Below are 16,980 nucleotides of genomic sequence, written 5' to 3'. Positions count from 1 at the left end.
GCCCGGCCGGTGAACCCGCTCACCTGTCCGGATTCTTCTTTTTCTGTACTGCGAGAGCCGTCACGCATGCGCAGTACAGATAAATCCGCGCCATCGCTAGGCGATTATGCGTATTCCGCGACCCTTCTGCAGTGCTCACTGCGAAAGGGCCGCGAGACGGAGGACTTCCATTGACTTCAATAGAAGCCGTCGATGGGTAAAACCGCACAGAATGAAGAGTGCTGCGATTTTTCTGCACGAGTGGAAATTTCCGCTCGTGTACCGGAATTAGCAGGTCTCCATAGAAGGCTATGGGCATTATTTGCTGCGGCATACGGGGGCAGCCGGCGGCCTTAGTTCCGCAAATCAAATCTGCCAGTGTGCAGGAGATCTTACACTCACAGAGAAAGTTTCATTCCATTCCAACAACTTCTAGGGGAGGGATTGTTTTTTTACAATTAGTGGAGATTGGCCTGAGACATACGATTTAGGCCGCGCTCACAAGAGCGGGTCGGATCCCGCATGCGGGCAGCGTATCGTCCGCGTGGAAGAAAGCTCGCAGACAAGGAATGACATCCGGAAATAGGCCAACATTGTTATGCAACTCTCTCTCTTCCAAATTCCTGCCTGTGTATCTCGTCTCCTAGCAACTAGCGAGCGAATCCGCGCCCATACGTAATGTTATTTGCATATAGACCGCGGATCGCCAGAAATGAATGGCGCCCATAGTTGCCGAATCCATGGTAAAATACAGCATGCAGTGATTATTCTTCCACTTGCGGGATCCGCAATTCCAACCTGCAAGTGTGAGCGAAACTTTGAAAGTCCACGCCTTCCAATGCCCGCGTATTATCGCGCAGATGGCGATTGCGGAAGCCGTTTAAAGAATTTCTGGATTGTTGGAATTTGAATGAATCATTCAGTGTAAAGTCAGCTGAAGACCAAACGGTAATTCATTCGCTTAGGTCTCCTTCACGCGGGCGTATTTGTGCGCACGCAAAAATAGCATGCACTAAATGCAGCGAGTGAAGACCTTTAATTTTAATGAGTTCATTCACATTCCCCTTTTTCGTAGGCGCATTTCTAGCGTTTGCAAAAACCTAAAACCTCAACTACCTTGTGTGTATTTGCACATCAAATAGCGCCATAAACGTCTATGGGGGGGGGGCAACCACGTATGCAAAACACAGCGCCAAACTGCGGCAAAAAAGAACACATCTGGATCTCATTAGGATCGCCTTTCTTAGGGCCGGATGCACATGGCGGCTCTGGATTCCACCTGCAAAATCCCGCATAAAATCCGGCCCCGACCGCGCAGGCCTGTCTTCCAGCTTCTCCGTACTGCGGACGGTCACCACGGCTCGCCGTCGGACATGCGCAGTACAGATTTTTTTTTAAACTCCCGCGGCCCGTCCGTAATTTCAATTGCAAACGGGTTGGACGGCTTACATTGACTTTAACGGAAGCCGTCTGTGCAGGAACATGGAGCATGCTGCGATTTGTTTATCCACGACCGGAAACCACAATTGTTTTCTGCTCGTGTGCACGAAGAATCACTTTCCCATAGCATGCTATGGCGGGTTATTGCTGCAGGAACTGGAGGTGGACGCCCACAGCAAAATGTGCGTGAGGCCTTAGGCCGGCTTCACACGAGCGTGACGGGCTCCGCCGCGGAATATTCTGCGGCGAAGCCCGTCACGGCGCCCCCCAGAGACCCCATACTTACCAGCGGAAGATAGCGTGAAGACGCTTCCCCGCCCACCGCAGCATGTGACACGCCCGCCGCGTCACATGACGCGGCGGCGGTAGGCGGGATAGCGTTTTCACGCTATCTTCCGCTGTGTTACAGCGGGAGATAGCGTGAACGGACGGCTTCCATTGACTGCAATGGAAGCCGTCAGCACGTTCACCCGCGGCAAATAGAGCATGCCGCGGGTGAGGACGGGAGATTTCACGGTGCGGAATTTCGCATCGTGAGCACTGCGCTATTAGGTTCAATAGAACCTAATAGCAGCAGGCAACGCAGCAGATTTTCGCCGCGAATTACGCAGCGTAAATCCGTTCGTGGGAAGGAGGCCTTAATCAGGGCCGGGGGAAGGGGCGCAAAAAGCTACAGAAAAATGTGCAGCGTGTACGTAAAAGCGCCTCGTTCATGGTGCAAATACGTTACGCCAAGGAACGCGCAAAAACCGCGTGAGGGAGTCCTAAGGCTGGGTTCCCACTGGGCGGATGTCTCGCGGTTTGGCTGTGGGCTTTGAAGCGGCCTGGCTGCACGCTTTTCCATTGCAGCCGGCGCTCCCATAGAGAAGAGTGCGGCCGCAGCTGAATGGACATGCTGCAGCATCGGCTTTGCCATGGCTGATACTAGATTTCTGAGACTTGTCCACATGGCTGACTTATTGTGGGACTAGCGGTCGCAGGCGGACTCGCCGCGGGTAAATTCCGGACGGCGTTTCCGCGGCAAATCCGCCTAGTGTGAACGGAGCCTTATCGTTCACATCATACAAGCTCGTTCTCCGTATCTGCCTGCATGAACAGACCGCCCGTTCCATGCAGCAGCGCGCGGCACACAGACCATCCGCCGGCCGCTGCCGAGCCTCGTGGACATGGCGGGTTAACCCCATAGTGCCCGCCTTGTCCACCAGAGCGCCTCGAGCATCCGCGCAGCCCACAGAAGCTATGCGGCGCCGAGAGGGTTAAGCTTGGCGCCAGTAAATTCCCCGCCAGAACGCTCGGAGCTCCATTGTTCTCGTCGTCATCAGCAGGCCCCGCCCCCTGCGCCGTGACGTGTGTACGGCGGCTGCACAGAAGGCGCTTGTCGGTGAGCAGTGACGGAGGAGCAGTACCGGGTGTAGCTAGAAGCAGCCGTAGGTAAGAGCGGAGTCCCGGGGGCGGAGGAGCCCCACACCGGGGCAGTGATGTTGGGGGACACCGGGCTCGTTCTTGCCCCCACGGGGCTATTGTTATGTAGGGGGTAGTTAGTGAGTGGGGGGTGTTGGGACCGAAGAATGTGCGTGCCTGGCGGGCAAGATGGCGGGAGTGTGCGGGGGCATGCTGCTAGCCGGTGCAGGCGGGAAGTCGGGAGCACGTGGGCCGCTGCTCTGTATCCTGCTGCACGCTCTGCCGCCCCCTGTGCACTGGTGGTCGGGAGGCAGAAGTGCAGCAGGTATACAGGCCTATGGGGGGTGATCAGAGGGGCTGAAAGCAGAAGTGCTTGCACCTATCCACAGTAGGGTGGGGGTCCTGAAGCCCCCCACTCCAGAGGCGCCCATCATGTGCTTGCACTACTGATCCATTCATTTCAGTGGAGCTTTGTAGGAGCCCCCTGTAGTGGGATCACCCGATGCCTCTGGAGTGGGGGTCTTGGGATGTCCCTTCTAGTGATCAGGGAGACCCCAGAATATAGATCTCTGCACCATCTGCTCTGGAGGTGTGCCGTTGGATGGGCCCTTTAAGAGCCCTATCTGCCCCCTAGTTGTTACATTGTATCAGGTCTAGCCAGTTCTGGAACATGCTGTGTACACAAGGGCACAGCTGGTGGAAGTTGGCATCCGGAGGCTTTAGTTTTACCTTTCCTTCCGTTTCTTGAAAAGGGGGCTACAACACTATAATGATGCGCTAGTCTTAGGGCGCATTCACATGGGCAGACGCTTATTCCGGTCCGTGAATACGCAGCGCATCCGTATGTGACCGCACAGCGCGTCCCGGTTCATATATACGCAGCGGGCTTGTTTTACTGCCTTTTGGCGTTTTTTTACGTGCATAAAGTATAAATCCCATTGATTTCATGCAAATCCGCAGGTTCTTGCTTATTTACGAAGGCCCGTTGATTTCAATGGGTTGTTATGGGATGTTTTGGGGGTTTCTTTCCCTGAAAGGCGTGAATGAACCCATTGAAAACAACGGCTACTCACTGTATTATACACGTAAAAAAAGGCTGCATGTCTACATTCTTGTGAATGAGCCCTTAGTTTGGAGCGTCCAAGATGCAGCACTCCCGCTGATCAGCTGGTGCTGCAAGCATTTAGGTGATGGGGCAGCTTGCAGTACCTTTCCTGGAAAACAGGTGGGGCTGCTGTGTGCCATCCTTGCCAGTTAAGGATTGGGCATCAGTATTATAGTCTTAGTAAACCTCCTAAGAGTGCATTCACACGTAGCTGATCTTTCACCTGATTTCAAATTGAAGGGGTGAAATCTGCAGATCTGCATCAAAATCCACAGCAAGTCAATTGCATGTGACCGCACACAAGGGGGTATTTCCACAAATGAGTCTTGGCTGCCCATTGGATAAGTTGAGGGTCTGATTATGAGAACGGGGGTCCTGCGTCTTTTCCTCGCGGGGGGTGCATGAGCCAACAGCAGTAAGGAGGGGATTGAATGGAGTGGTGGTCTTGCATGCTCTTTCCTGTTTCGGTGGGAGTGCCGGAGAGGACAGAGTGCTTATACTTGACTATTTCCGTCAGACCTACTGAAATGAATGGAGTGATGCTGTATATGTGAGACCACCGCTCAATCAATTTCCTCATCTCTGTGGGAGGTGCATAGAGCCTATAGTAGGGTTAAATGGGACCCCCATTCTCAGTACAGTGGGGGTCTCAATAGTGAGACCCTCCCCCACAGATCAGGCTTCACCTATTCTTTGGACAGGTGATAAGTACATTTTGAGAAAATCCCTTTAAGGGCACCTAGGGGTGCATTCACATGGGCATAGGCATGTTTTGGTTTGAATACTAAGCGTGTTCATGCTTCGGCATGCGCTGTTGCCTTGCGGTTTTCTGTCGCGGCAGTCTTTTTACTCCTGTAAATACGCAGTGTTGACGCTCGTACAGTAAAGCATACAATCACATTGATTTGTGAGTAAATACGCAGCAGGTCTTCTGTATATTTGGCGCATATTTACGCATACCCATTGAGTTTAATGAGCTTCTGCGAAACATAATGCGCTCCAAGATGGGACCTGCTGAAGTGAACGAACTCGCTGAAATCAGTGGTTTCTGTTCACTGCATATTACATGTGTAAAGACTGCCCACATAATACACCAGCCAAATATGCCCGTATGAATGAGCCCTCAGTGTGATTTGGTGGTCTGATTGCTGGGATGCATCTAGGGGCTCCATTATACTCTAGATAGAAATACAGAAACATTGGCACGACTGTTCTGCTGGCATATCTCCCAGACTATACATTGGGCAGTGCCCAGGAGCTCAGCTCTGCCACTAACACAGGAGGTGGGCACCCCAGTACACGCAGCAGCTGTGTCTTCCACTAGCCTATAAGATGCCATGGATGGAACAACTCCACTAATATCCTGTTGAATAGGCAGTGAGATGAAGGCATTGGGTGGGCACTGTAAGATGTGCCTGGGGGTGGAGCAACCTTTCATAGTAGCTCTGATGGTAGGTAGGTGCAAGCAGAAGGTGAGGGTCCATGCGGTGGTGGGTAGGTACAGGCAGGTGGTGAGTTTGCAGGCATTGGTGGGCAGACATAAGATCGTCTCTGGCCGTGGGATAGGCAGTAGGTGGTCTTATGCGGTAGTGGGTAGGTTCAGGTGATGATCCACGCAATGGTGGGGTAGGCCGGAGGTTCTGGTGGTGGGTGCAAGCAGGATGTGAGGGTCCCCACAATGGTAGGTAGGGGCAGGAGATGGTGTGTGGTGGGTAGGAAAAGGGGGTCCATGGTAGTTGGGAGCAGGTAGGTGGTGGTCTTATGCGGTGGCAGATGCAAGCAGTTTGTGATGGTCCGCTCAATGGTGGGGTAGGCAGGAGGTGGTCCTTGGTGGTGGGTGGGTGTAAGCAGAATGTAATGGTCCCCACAATGGTGGGGTAGGTGATGTCTGATGCCGGTGGGTAGGTGGTGGTCCTATGCTGTGGTGGTTGGGTGTGAGCAGGATGGAATGGTCCACACTATGGTGGGGTGGGTAGGTGCTGTCTGGTGGGTGCAAACAGGATCTGGTGGTCCACACTATGGTGGGGTGGGTAGGTGGTCCTTGGTGGTGGGTAGGTGGTGTCTGGTGGGTGCAAGCAGTGTGTAATGGTGCACACCATGGTGGGTAGGTGGTCCTTGGTGGTGGGTGCAAGCAGGGTGTGATGGTGCACACCATGGTGGGTAGGTGGTCCTTGGTGGTGGGTAGGTGCACGCAGGGTGTAATGGTGCACACCATGGTGGGTAGGCAGGAGGTGGTCCTTGGTGGTGGGTGGGTGCAAGCAGGGTGTAATGGTGCACACCATGGTGGGTAGGCAGGAGGTGGTCCTTGGTGGTGGGTGGGTGCAAGCAGGGTGTGATGGTGCACACCATGGTGGGTAGGTGGTCCTTGGTGGTGGGTAGGTGCAAGCAGGGTGTAATGGTGCACACCATGGTGGGTAGGTGGTCCTTGGTGGTGGGTGGGTGCACGCAGGGTGTAATGGTGCACACCATGGTGGGTAGGTGGTCCTTGGTGGTGGGTGGGTGCAAGCAGGGTGTAATGGTGCACACCATGGTGGGTAGGTGGTCCTTGGTGGTGGGTGGGTGCACGCAGGGTGTAATGGTGCACACCATGGTGGGTAGGTGGTCCTTGGTGGTGGGTGGGTGCACGCAGGGTGTAATGGTGCACACCATGGTGGGTAGGTGGTCCTTGGTGGTGGGTGGGTGCACGCAGGGTGTAATGGTGCACACCATGGTGGGGTAGGCAGGAGGTGGTCCTTGGTGGTGGGTAGGTGCAGGTAGGTGTTCGGGCCCGCCCTGGCCTCTGTGTTTCGTGCATGTACTAAAAGCTCTGTATGTATCTCACACACAGGACGTGGTAGTGCTGCACAGCGATAAGGTGACCCGTGTAGGTATTAGATGCAGGCCAGTCTGGAGACGCAGGTAGTGACCGTCCTTCTGATTCTTTGTCTTACTTCTGTATGCTATGTATCCGGGCCGCCACCCGTCCTGTGCTCGCCGGGCCTGGCGGGTCTCTGGGGGCCGCATGCGAGTCCTCGCCGGTGTAGATGGAGAACGGGATCGCACGGGACAGAGCGCCAGCTGTGCGGGGACGGTGCCTAGTGCGCATGCGCGGCGGCGGGGCGGGGTCAGGCCTAGAGAAGATACGCGGTGTGGTCCCGTTTGTGGCGCCTGTACTGCCGTGACCGGTAAGCGGGGAGCGGCGGTTGGTGGCGGGCGGCCCGGTGATGCGGCGTGTGCAGCCCCCGGCTAGAGCGATACTACCGCGTGCGCGGGCTGCCGTTCCTACCTAGTGACCCGTTATCTGGGATGCTGCTGAGGACTAGACGTGGACGATCACATGGATTACTGGAGGTCCCCAGGCTGCAGGAGAGGCAACGGACTTCATGTACAACCCGGCTGCAGATGCAATGCTCCAATGTAGTGGATGGGGGCGCTGCTGCGGTCAGTCCTCCGGTGCCATATACATTGGGGCCACTTTTATTTTATTTTTTTTTTGCACTCGGTTGCATCCTTTATTTTCCAAGTTTTTTTTTTTGCCCCCTACGGCTTTCGATCTGAAATTTAAAGGGGTATTTTAAGACTTTGCTAACTTCCTCTATTGGAGACGGTCAGCGCAGCACCCATTGAATTCTATGGTCAGCACTTTCTGCTTGTGGAGGGCTCCCTGGTAATCGGGGAGGGCTGCAGGGGTTGTCATGGCAACCTAACAGCAGACAATGGCATCCAGGCCCTCTACAGGGGCATTAAAGGGAAAACGCATAAAATAACCAAAACCCCTTATTGGCACACTGCCCTTTATGTAGAGTAAAACTGAAGGAAAACAAACAGATTTGTCATTAAATAACAATGTAGCAAGTTGAAGATACTATGTATCCTGCACAGCCAAAACTGCCGTGTTTACATAAAAATAGCAAGATCTTTATTTTGTTCATTCAGCCTCTCCAAAAAAAGCTGTATGTGCCCCAAAATGTTACCAATAGGAACTACAGCTCGTCATGCAGAACGGCTTCCACAGAGCGGTCACTGGAGGGATGGAGTTAGGGGACTTACTTAGAATTTTTTTTTTCATTGTGGATAAACTTGTAATGAGACTTGTCATTGCAGAATCTGGGGCGTGCGGGCATCTGCCTCCGGGTTCCACAGCAAATATATTGTCCATAGCATGTTATGAAAAAACGATTCTTCCTGCACATGAATGGAAACAAATTGCGGTTTCCGTCCGAGGAGAGAAGAAAAAATCACAGGTGCTCCGTTTTTGCATGGACTACTTCCATTGAAGTCAACGGGGGGAGTCCGATCCGCAACCCTTCTGTAATGCAGAAAGGTTGCAAATTCCACATCACTAGGCGATGACATGGGAAAAACAGGAGTTCTTAAAAAAAAAAAAAAAAAAAAAAAATCTGATCTACGCATGTCCAATGGTGAGCTGTTGGACTCTGCATGTGGAATCGGACCCACCGGTGTGCAGGCGACAAACACTGCTGGGAAAGAAAATTAGTCTTAGAATACCTTGTATATACCCCAAAAGTGATACCAAGGAAAATGACAGTTTGCCACACCAAAAACAAGCCTTCGTATGGCCATGTCAACAGGATAATAAGTTATGGCTTTTTCTCCCCACCCCCCCCCCCCCCCTCCCCCCAAAAAAAAATGGGGTGAGAAAGTGCTGATCACGTGATCAAATGGTGCTGGTCGGGGGTTCTGGACTTCTAGCTGTGCCCTTGGCTGACCTCCGGAAGGATGAATCATTGGAGCGCTGCATCTGCATCCTTCAGTCCCATAGTTAAACCATCTATTGTCAATGTTTGCTAAATGCATGATGAACATCTTAATGTGGCAATTACTGTAACGTAATTTATGAAGTTTTCTTATTGGTTACTTTTTTATAACCTTTTTTTTTTTTCTTTTTTAATTTACTTTTTGTCCCATTGACAGAAAATGGGGAAGAAACAGAATGGAAAAGGCAAAAAAGTTGAAGAAGCGGAGCCTGAAGAGTTTGTAGTAGAGAAGGTTCTGGACAGACGTGTGGTAAATGGGAAGGTTGAATATTACCTAAAGTGGAAAGGATTCACAGAGTAAGTTGGGAGGAGAGGCGTCATCAGGAAACAGCCTATTTATAGTAGTCTGTATATAGCGCCAACCTATTCCGCAGCTCTTTATAATGTACAGACCATATCAGGCATCAGCGTAATAAATCATTTCCTATACAGCAGGGTAGTGTGCAAAAAGGTGGCTGAGGGGGTACCCAGCCATTATCTGTAGGTCCTATGGAATAGTATGGAGGCAGGGAGCCAGATCAGAGGAGGTGATGGAGGAAACCTAAAGCACAGGTGTGAATAAGCCCTTACTTGTGTGCATTGCCTGTGGGCACCTCACGCCATAATCTCACCAGCTCATCATGGGGTGCCTGTCGCTCATGCATGGCATTGCTCCATTCAGTTCAGAAGGGCGGACAGTAATGGCAGAGTACAATCGCTCAGCTATCTCTGGCCGTCCCATTCATAGTGGATGGATTGGCGGCACTTATGCATGGCCACCACTCCATTCATTTCCCCTACTGCTGGGGCGATTGGCAGCCACTTTCTTGGGTAATTGTGTGGGTCTCGGCAATGTCGACGGCTCGGGGAGGGGGGACAATTTGAAGAAAAATCTGTACTGTGCATCTGTCAGGCCTGTGTGCAGGCAGCCTTAGTTTGCTCAGGTGGTCATGCCTGCGTTTAGGGTTCACAGGGAGCGCACTCCCTCTGTGAAGTCATCGGACTCTCGCGATGTTACCGTGGAGAGACTGACGGGTTGCCATGGCAACAGGATGCCAGATATAGATGTCCTGAATTGCCAGTGCCTATGATCGCTAATACAAGCAATAAAACATTGATTATAGGTGCTGGTGTACAAGTCCCCTCCCTACAGGGACATTAAAGGGGTTGTCTCGCGAAATCAAGTGGGGGTATACACTTCTGTATGGCCATATTAATGCACTTTGTAATATACATCGTGCATTAAATATGAGCCATACAGAAGTTATTCACTTACCTGCTCCGTTGCTAGCGTCCCCGTTGCCATGGTTCCGTCTAACTTCGGTGTCTTCTTGCTTTTTTAGACGCGCTTGCGCAGATGGATCTTCTCCCTTCGGCTGGTCTTGGAAGCATCGGCGTTTTGGCTCCGCCCCTTTTCGCGTCATCGCGTAGCTCCGCCCCATGACGTGTGCCGGTTCCAGCCTCCTGATTGGCTGGAATCGGCACGTGACGGAGGCGGAGCTACGCGATGACTCGAAAAAGGGGCGGAGCCAAAACGCCGATGCTTCCAGGACCAGCCGAAGGGAGAAGATCCATCTGCGCAAGCACGTCTAAAAAAGCAAGAAGACACCGAAGTTAGACGGAACCATGGCAACGGGGACGCTAGCAACGGAGCAGGTAAGTGAATAACTTCTCTATGGCTCCTATTTAATACACGATGTATATTACAAAGTGCATTAATATGGCCATACAGAAGTGTATAGACCCACTTGCTTTCGCGAGACAACCCCTTTAAATGTTTTTTTTTAAACTTTTTTGTTCGTTCTTACCATATTAGCATTAAAAAAATCATATTCCACGTATTTTGTATCCATAATAATGCATACAATAAATTGAATACTCTTTGTATCCTGAATAGCAAAAACCGTTAAAAGAATAAAATGCTAAAAAAAAGCTAAGGCAAAATTCTTTTCATTTTTACCTCCCCAAAAAAGTGATCCGAAAAGCTGTATGTACCCCCAAAATGGTACCAATAAAAACTACAGCTCATCTTGCCAAAAAGAGCCTTAAAGGGGTTGTCCCGAGGCAGCAAGTGGGGGTAAGCACTTCTGTATGGCCATAATAATGCACTTTGTAATATACATTGTGCATTAATTATGAGCCATACAGAAGTTATAAAAAGTTTTTTACTTACCTGCTCCGTTGTTAGCGTCCTCGTTCCCATGGAGCCCGACTAATTTTCGCCCTCCGATGGCCAAATTAGCCGCGCTTGCGCAGTCCGGGTCTTCTGTAGTCTTCTATGGAGCCGCTCGTGCCAGAGAGCGGCTCCGTGTAGCTCCGCCCCGTCACGTGCCGATTCCAGCCAATCAGGAGGCTGGAATCGGCAGTGGACCGCACAGAAGAGCTGCGGTCCACGGAGCAAGAGGTTCCCGGCGGCCATCTTCACAGGTAAGTATAGAAGTCACCGGAGCGCGGGGATTAAGGTAAGCGCTCCGGTAAGCTGTCTGTACGTCCCTGCATCGGGGTTGTCTCGCGCCGAACGGGGGGGGGGGGTTGAAAAAAAAAAAAACCCGTTTCGGCGCGGGACAACCCCTTTAACAGAGCTCTCTCCATACTAAAAATTGTGTCCCTATGCCCAAAATAGGCCGTGTCCTTAAGGGGTTAAAGATTGTTTGAAAGCTCTCTCCATTTCCCTCATTAGGTAAGTAAACCAGTTCATGTTGGTTGTTCAGGTGGGTGGGTGTTTATGCGAGGAATCCCTGTGGCCAGGAGGTTTTCAATTAGTGCAATGAAAAGCCATTGTCTTCTGACTGATGGGTAAACAAATAGTCATTGTTTACCCAGCTAAACACAATCACCCCTCCCCCACTAGTCATTCAGTCTTTCAAAGGACTGAAAAATGTCATTTACACCAAACGAAAAGCAAACGCAAGGACTAGTTGTATGCAGGCTGAAAGGAATAGTGTGCCATGGCTTCATTTACACAGAACTATCACAGAAGTTCGACGGAATGAATTTTGAGCAATAATTGTGTGTAAATGGGCGTAAAGGGTCTTTTTTTTTTGACTAGTCATTTGAACATGTGATGTCGGCTTATTCCCTCGTGCATTCTTGTTTAGAGAGGCAGATACATCGTTGGCTGGAAATCTTCCATATTCACTAAGTGGATGGGAAGGACTGAACACTTGCCGTTTAAACTGCACTATAGGTGAACAAGCCAGCGATTATTTTTATGCCTGCCTAAAATCAGCGGAGCGTTGTCTGATCGTCGGAGCGCATTTAGACTGAACTCACTTTTGCTAGTTTGTACGCTTTTTTTTTTTTTCTTAACGATTTTGTTTAAAAGCACCTTAAGGGTATTCTCCCTAGGCTCGGACAAGTAACAGGGCCTCCAATTGTAAGTTTCACACCCTCCCAACATGCGCTGTTCATGTACAGCTGCAATCAGAGAACTTCGATTGCAGATGTTAACCCTTTAAATGCTGCTGTCAGTTCTGAAAGTGGCATTTAAATGCACCGTTCAGTATTCCAGGATCCTAAATGGCCCTGCGCCTCAGCTGCTGCTTTCAACTTTTTTGAGGCTGTATTCACACAGGTGAGTGCGTTGTTCCCCCCCCCCCCCCCCCCCCCTCTTTTCTCCAAACCTCCCTTAATATGTAAAGCCATTGGAATTAGGTGACTACTGCATGTAATCGTGGTCTTGTTTTAGTTCTCCTGTCTTGTAGGTGCTGCGGAATACGTTGGCGCTATATAAATAAACATTACTAACTTTTTAAAAATTTTCTGCCACCATCTTCTGCACACAATAACTTATTTTTCCATCCACATAGTTGTGCGAGGGCTCGCTTCTTGTGGGACGTCTTGTAGTTTGCATTAGTACCATTTTGGAATACATACAACTTCTTGATCACTCTTTTCATTGCTTTTTTTTTCCTTTTTTTTCTTGGAGACAGGGTGACCAAAAAAAGCGCATTTCTGGCGTTAATTTTCTTCTCGGACACCGCTGTGTGTGGTAAAAGCGTTAGGGTGAATTCAGGCGGGCAGGGTGGATCCCGCTGCGAGTATTCCTGCAGTGGGATGCTGCTCACCTCCTCCTGTGTCTTCTCTCTGCTCTGTGATGTACCAGCTGGTGCACAGCCGCACATGTGCAGAGCCAGCGTGACGGTTTTGGCTCTCGCACAGAAATAGGACATGCCGCAATTTGTTTACCGTGCAAGTTTTTATGCAGTCAAATCGCGGCTGTCTGCATAGAATTGCATAAACCTATGGCAGCGTGTATGGACGGAAAGTCTGCAGGAAATCTCATTGCGGAATTTCCGCCTGTGTGCATTCACCCTTTGATAGCTCTGACTTCTATGGACGCAGCGATGCCAAACATGTATCTTGGTTTTATGATTTTGATTCTTTGTTTTCACAGGTTATTGACTAGACTAACAGTTCATTAATTACAACTTACTGGTGGCTGATCCGCAGCGTTTCCGCGACATGGAAACGTACCATATGTTACATAAACCTAAATAGTTGCGCAATCACACTTGTTCTTTTTATTAAGCAAAGTTAAAGGTGAGCCTATTGGATTAATGGTATAGGCATATTTCCAAAAAACACAACAGCAATTGGATTACACTTATTCCCCATAATTGGAAAACCCTTCGTTTCAGAAAAAAACGGGTATCCTATTTGAATTCAGCGCACTAAAGTTACTATGAGCCGCCTATCTGTTACAAAACTAGTGTTGCACAGTGTAATCAGCCACGCTGGGCAGAGGGGTACTGGCACCTCTCTAGCTCAGAGGGGAACTCCCTGTAGCACGGAGAGTCCACTTAATGATGGCCATGAATGCATGGGGTTTGCGTATTCTGTAGTTCTGTGTAAAGGAACCTTTAGAAACCAATGATTCAGATAAATAGTGGATTGTTGGAATTTGAACAACCGTTCATTGTAAACACAACCAACCGAACAATAAACTTGTTCGCTCATCGTTCTTTTCATGCTAGCATAAAAATCATTCTTGGCTCGTTTGGTTTAAATACCGATGACTCGGTTGATCATTTACTGGTACGGGGAGAACGATTTGGTGAGGAACCATCAATCCGTCTTTATAGGAGCGAAGTTATTTGCTCATGCTAAAAGCACCCTAGGCTAATGACACCAAGCGTCTACAATGTATACAGAATACTAAAGAAACTAATCGGCATTTGTTGTAAACCTTCCAGCGCAGACAATACTTGGGAACCGGAAGAGAACTTGGATTGTCCTGAGCTGATCGAAGCTTTCCTGAACTCTCAGAAGGCTGGCAAAGAGAAACCAGATGGGAACAAGCGAAAATCTGTGTCCGACAGCGAGTCCGAAGACAGCAAGACTAAGAAGAAACGGGAATCGGTATGGCTGTGTGCGAACGCCGCTCTGCCTGCCGTACTCGGCAGTGTCATGTTCAGACTGTCATTAGCTAAAATACCATTCGATAAAGCTTCACGCATAAAACATTTGGCTGCTAGAAGATTTTGCTAATCAAACGCTACTTGGCGCATTTAAAAGGGAGAACCCTGCTGTATAATATAAGGCTAGGGGCATGCCAAGCAGTACAGTAATGGCAGCATTGCCTTGCCAGTCTTCTGTGCTGGCTGAAGGTAGTTGTGGCGTTTGGCCGTACTTTCTTGGGGAATGCTTGTGAATTTGTCATAACTTTTTGCAGTGAACTTTTTAGCTCCTGTTAACTGTAAGAATCACAGATCTTCATACTATTTACCATTTTGTGTTCAGGTTGACAAACCGAGGGGGTTCTCTAGAAGTTTGGAACCAGAGAGGATAATTGGAGCTACAGACAGCAGCGGGGAGCTGATGTTCCTTATGAAATGGTGAGTATTGCGGTTTTATGTTGGAGAGCTATAATGTCATGAAGTAGCACGCTAGTTATTGCTAATAGGTCAGACGTTACAGGGCTCTTCTACCATGGAAATATGTAGATCCATGAAGGTGCTGTAGGCACAAATCTAGAAGACAGAAGGATGGACATGACCTTCAGGGTACTTTAACATGCTCTGTATCTGCTGTAGAACTTCTGCAGCGCTTGTACTACAGACTGTGGACAAGACCTTAAGCCTCATACTTATGGAGCTTATGCCTTATGCCCCTTTTTTCATATTTTGGTATTTCCAACAAGGGGTAATTAAAAAGTTTTACTTTTCTGGGAACCCTTCTGTAGTCAGCGGTTGCAGGAAAATGGTACATCATAGAGCTGACCAATGTATTGTAGTGCATAGACAAGGATTGTGCATGTTGGATTTCAGCATGTTCTTAAACTGGGCAGCATGTGTTCATGACCAACCCACCTTGTAGGGGCTTTTCAGGATTGGTAATGTCCAATTGGGTTTATGTCCCCTGATATCCCTGCAGATCGGCTGGAGCCTTTTCACTGGCCTGTAACTTCCACGCTTTGATCACATGGCCTATGTGCAATTCAGTCCCATTCAAGTGAATGGAATTGAGCTGCAGTACTGATCATCGCCATTAAGTGTACAGTGCTATGACTGGTATACAGTGAGCAGACTGAGGTGCTCACCTTAAATGCTGTGGCCTCTTTAAACAGCTGAAGTGGATCCCCACCAATCTATTGACTATTTCATCCTGAGAATTGTGTTGGTCTTATAAGCTCCTTTAAATGGCATATATATTAATGCAGGGCCTAAGTGGGTATATGGGGGACATTAATCAGGCACATTGGGGAAAATGTAAGACCACTACCTCCAGTCTTAATATTGTCCCAGCATACAATGCACTGAACACATGAAGAGGTGCATCTTGGCTCCTTCAAAGAAATATACACTAGGTTCGAACTATCGTTCACGTCTGCCATAACCTATGTCAGTTTCTGGTGTAAACTATCCAGAAAATGTGGTCTGAGACAGCCATGCCCCATCCTGACAAGCCCTGCCCAAAATTGGAGAGGGTGTTGTAAAAATGTGTGTGTGGGGGTGTGGGTGGGGGGGGAGAGGATGTTATCTGTGCCATTTGGCACAGGTTTTCTGCTGCAGAGCATTGACATGTGAACATACCCTAAGAGTTGCAAATCTACTTGTCTTATCTGCTGTCTAAGCTTGTGGTGTAAAGAAGTCTAGCGAATGTCTTAAACCTTTATATATTCTTACAGGAAAGACTCAGATGAAGCAGACTTGGTCCCAGCAAAAGAAGCGAATATGAAATGTCCTCAAGTTGTAATCGCCTTTTATGAAGAGAGACTAACATGGCACTCTTGTCCAGAAGATGAAGCACAATAAAGTCATTGCTATTTATGGGTAGACTTTGTTTTGGTTTTATTTTTTTGGCCACCTGAAGCGTAAGGTTAAGAATTTTTAGATTTTTCTGAATAAAGCCACAGCAGTAATTTTGGCTGAATGTGGCCCCACAAAATGTACTCTACCTGTAGAGCCTTTGATACATAAATGTATTTGTCCTCTCCAGGCTTTTTTGAGTTTTTTTTTTTCAATCTACTGAAGTCCAAGCATCTATAATACAGACTTTGCAAGTGTTTTTGTAGCTTTCATTTCATGTGCATGTTAAATGCTTTAGCCCAAACTTTATCATAGATTAGCTCCAGGCCTTCAGCGGAAGCGCCAAGGAGGACTTTGTAGTAAGTGGAATGTTACCTGACTGTATATTGTTTACTTCAATGTAAATACTGGTGAGCAGTGTTCAATAAATAGTTTTATATTCTCAAATCTGACTCCAGCTTTGTCTATGGACTTTTTTTTTTTCTTAAAGGGAACGTGTCGCTTCCCAACAGCACCATAAACTTACTTATGGTGCTGTTTGGGCAGCGAGGTGATGACTTTTTATACTCATGATCCTATGCTGTTACCTGGTGAAGTCTGCGTGGCACGAGAATCTGACCCTTTCAGACTGCGGTGTGGATGCTTGCACGCACTTCTGTGGGAGACCGTGCGTGGCAAATCTGATCGGTCGGCTTCTTTGCGCCGTGCAGATTTGATCGTACTGTTTGGAGGTGGCAGGTTCCCTTAAGGGCACATACAAATGAGGCCGAAACGCTGCAGTTTTATTTCACAGTAGAAACCTTTACTGTAAAAGTGGATGGGATTGAAGCAGATCCTGTTCACATGTAGAGGGGAACAAAGTGCTGCAGCACTTCTGCAATGTGTAATGCCGAGTAACTTCTAGAGTAACCACACTTAAAGCTGCATGTCAAGTTTTGGTCAGTAAGAATTTGGTTGCTGTCGGCACTGCTAATTGCTGAAATGAAGGGCCTGTACTAATCACCGGAGCACCATGTCCCAGCTGCTGTAGTAATTGCCTGTCGGCTCCCTTCAGCAGCTGAAGATGGAT

The 16,980-nt window shown here is 49.0% G+C and overlaps 1 protein-coding gene across 3 annotated transcripts; it reads left to right on the top strand.

Annotated features, from left to right (window-relative positions):
- Positions 1 to 2,724: 2,724 nt before the first annotated feature.
- Positions 2,725 to 16,358, top strand: CBX3 (chromobox 3). Of its 3 annotated transcripts, XM_066585281.1 has the most exons (6): positions 2,738 to 2,850; positions 6,753 to 6,823; positions 8,840 to 8,979; positions 13,857 to 14,022; positions 14,404 to 14,498; positions 15,791 to 16,358. In XM_066585281.1, exons 2-6 carry the CDS (start codon positions 6,800 to 6,802, stop codon positions 15,915 to 15,917), a joined length of 552 nt encoding a protein of 183 aa, XP_066441378.1. In that variant the 5' UTR covers positions 2,738 to 2,850; positions 6,753 to 6,799; the 3' UTR covers positions 15,918 to 16,358. The 3 variants fall into 3 exon arrangements, with proteins under 3 accessions (XP_066441380.1, XP_066441378.1, XP_066441379.1); XM_066585283.1 differs by lacking the exon at positions 6,753 to 6,823 and having other exon boundaries at positions 2,725 to 2,850; XM_066585282.1 differs by lacking the exons at positions 2,738 to 2,850; positions 6,753 to 6,823 and adding an exon at positions 6,996 to 7,089.
- The last annotated feature ends 622 nt before the right edge of the window (positions 16,359 to 16,980 follow it).

The sequence above is a fragment of the Eleutherodactylus coqui genome, chromosome 12, assembly GCF_035609145.1.
Source record: "Eleutherodactylus coqui strain aEleCoq1 chromosome 12, aEleCoq1.hap1, whole genome shotgun sequence".
Taxonomy (NCBI): Eukaryota; Metazoa; Chordata; class Amphibia; order Anura; family Eleutherodactylidae; genus Eleutherodactylus; species Eleutherodactylus coqui.
The sequence above is the reverse complement of the archived record's forward strand: the minus strand, read 5'-3'. Positions and strand labels throughout refer to the sequence as shown.

Coding starts and splice junctions, on each gene's coding strand:
- CBX3 (XM_066585281.1), top strand. CDS start 6,800: ATGCAGGCCAGTCTGGAGACGCAG. Junction 14,023..14,403: donor CTAAGAAGAAACGGGAATCG/GTATGGCTGTGT, acceptor TTTTGTGTTCAG/GTTGACAAACCGAGGGGGTT. Junction 14,499..15,790: donor CTGATGTTCCTTATGAAATG/GTGAGTATTGCG, acceptor ATATTCTTACAG/GAAAGACTCAGATGAAGCAG.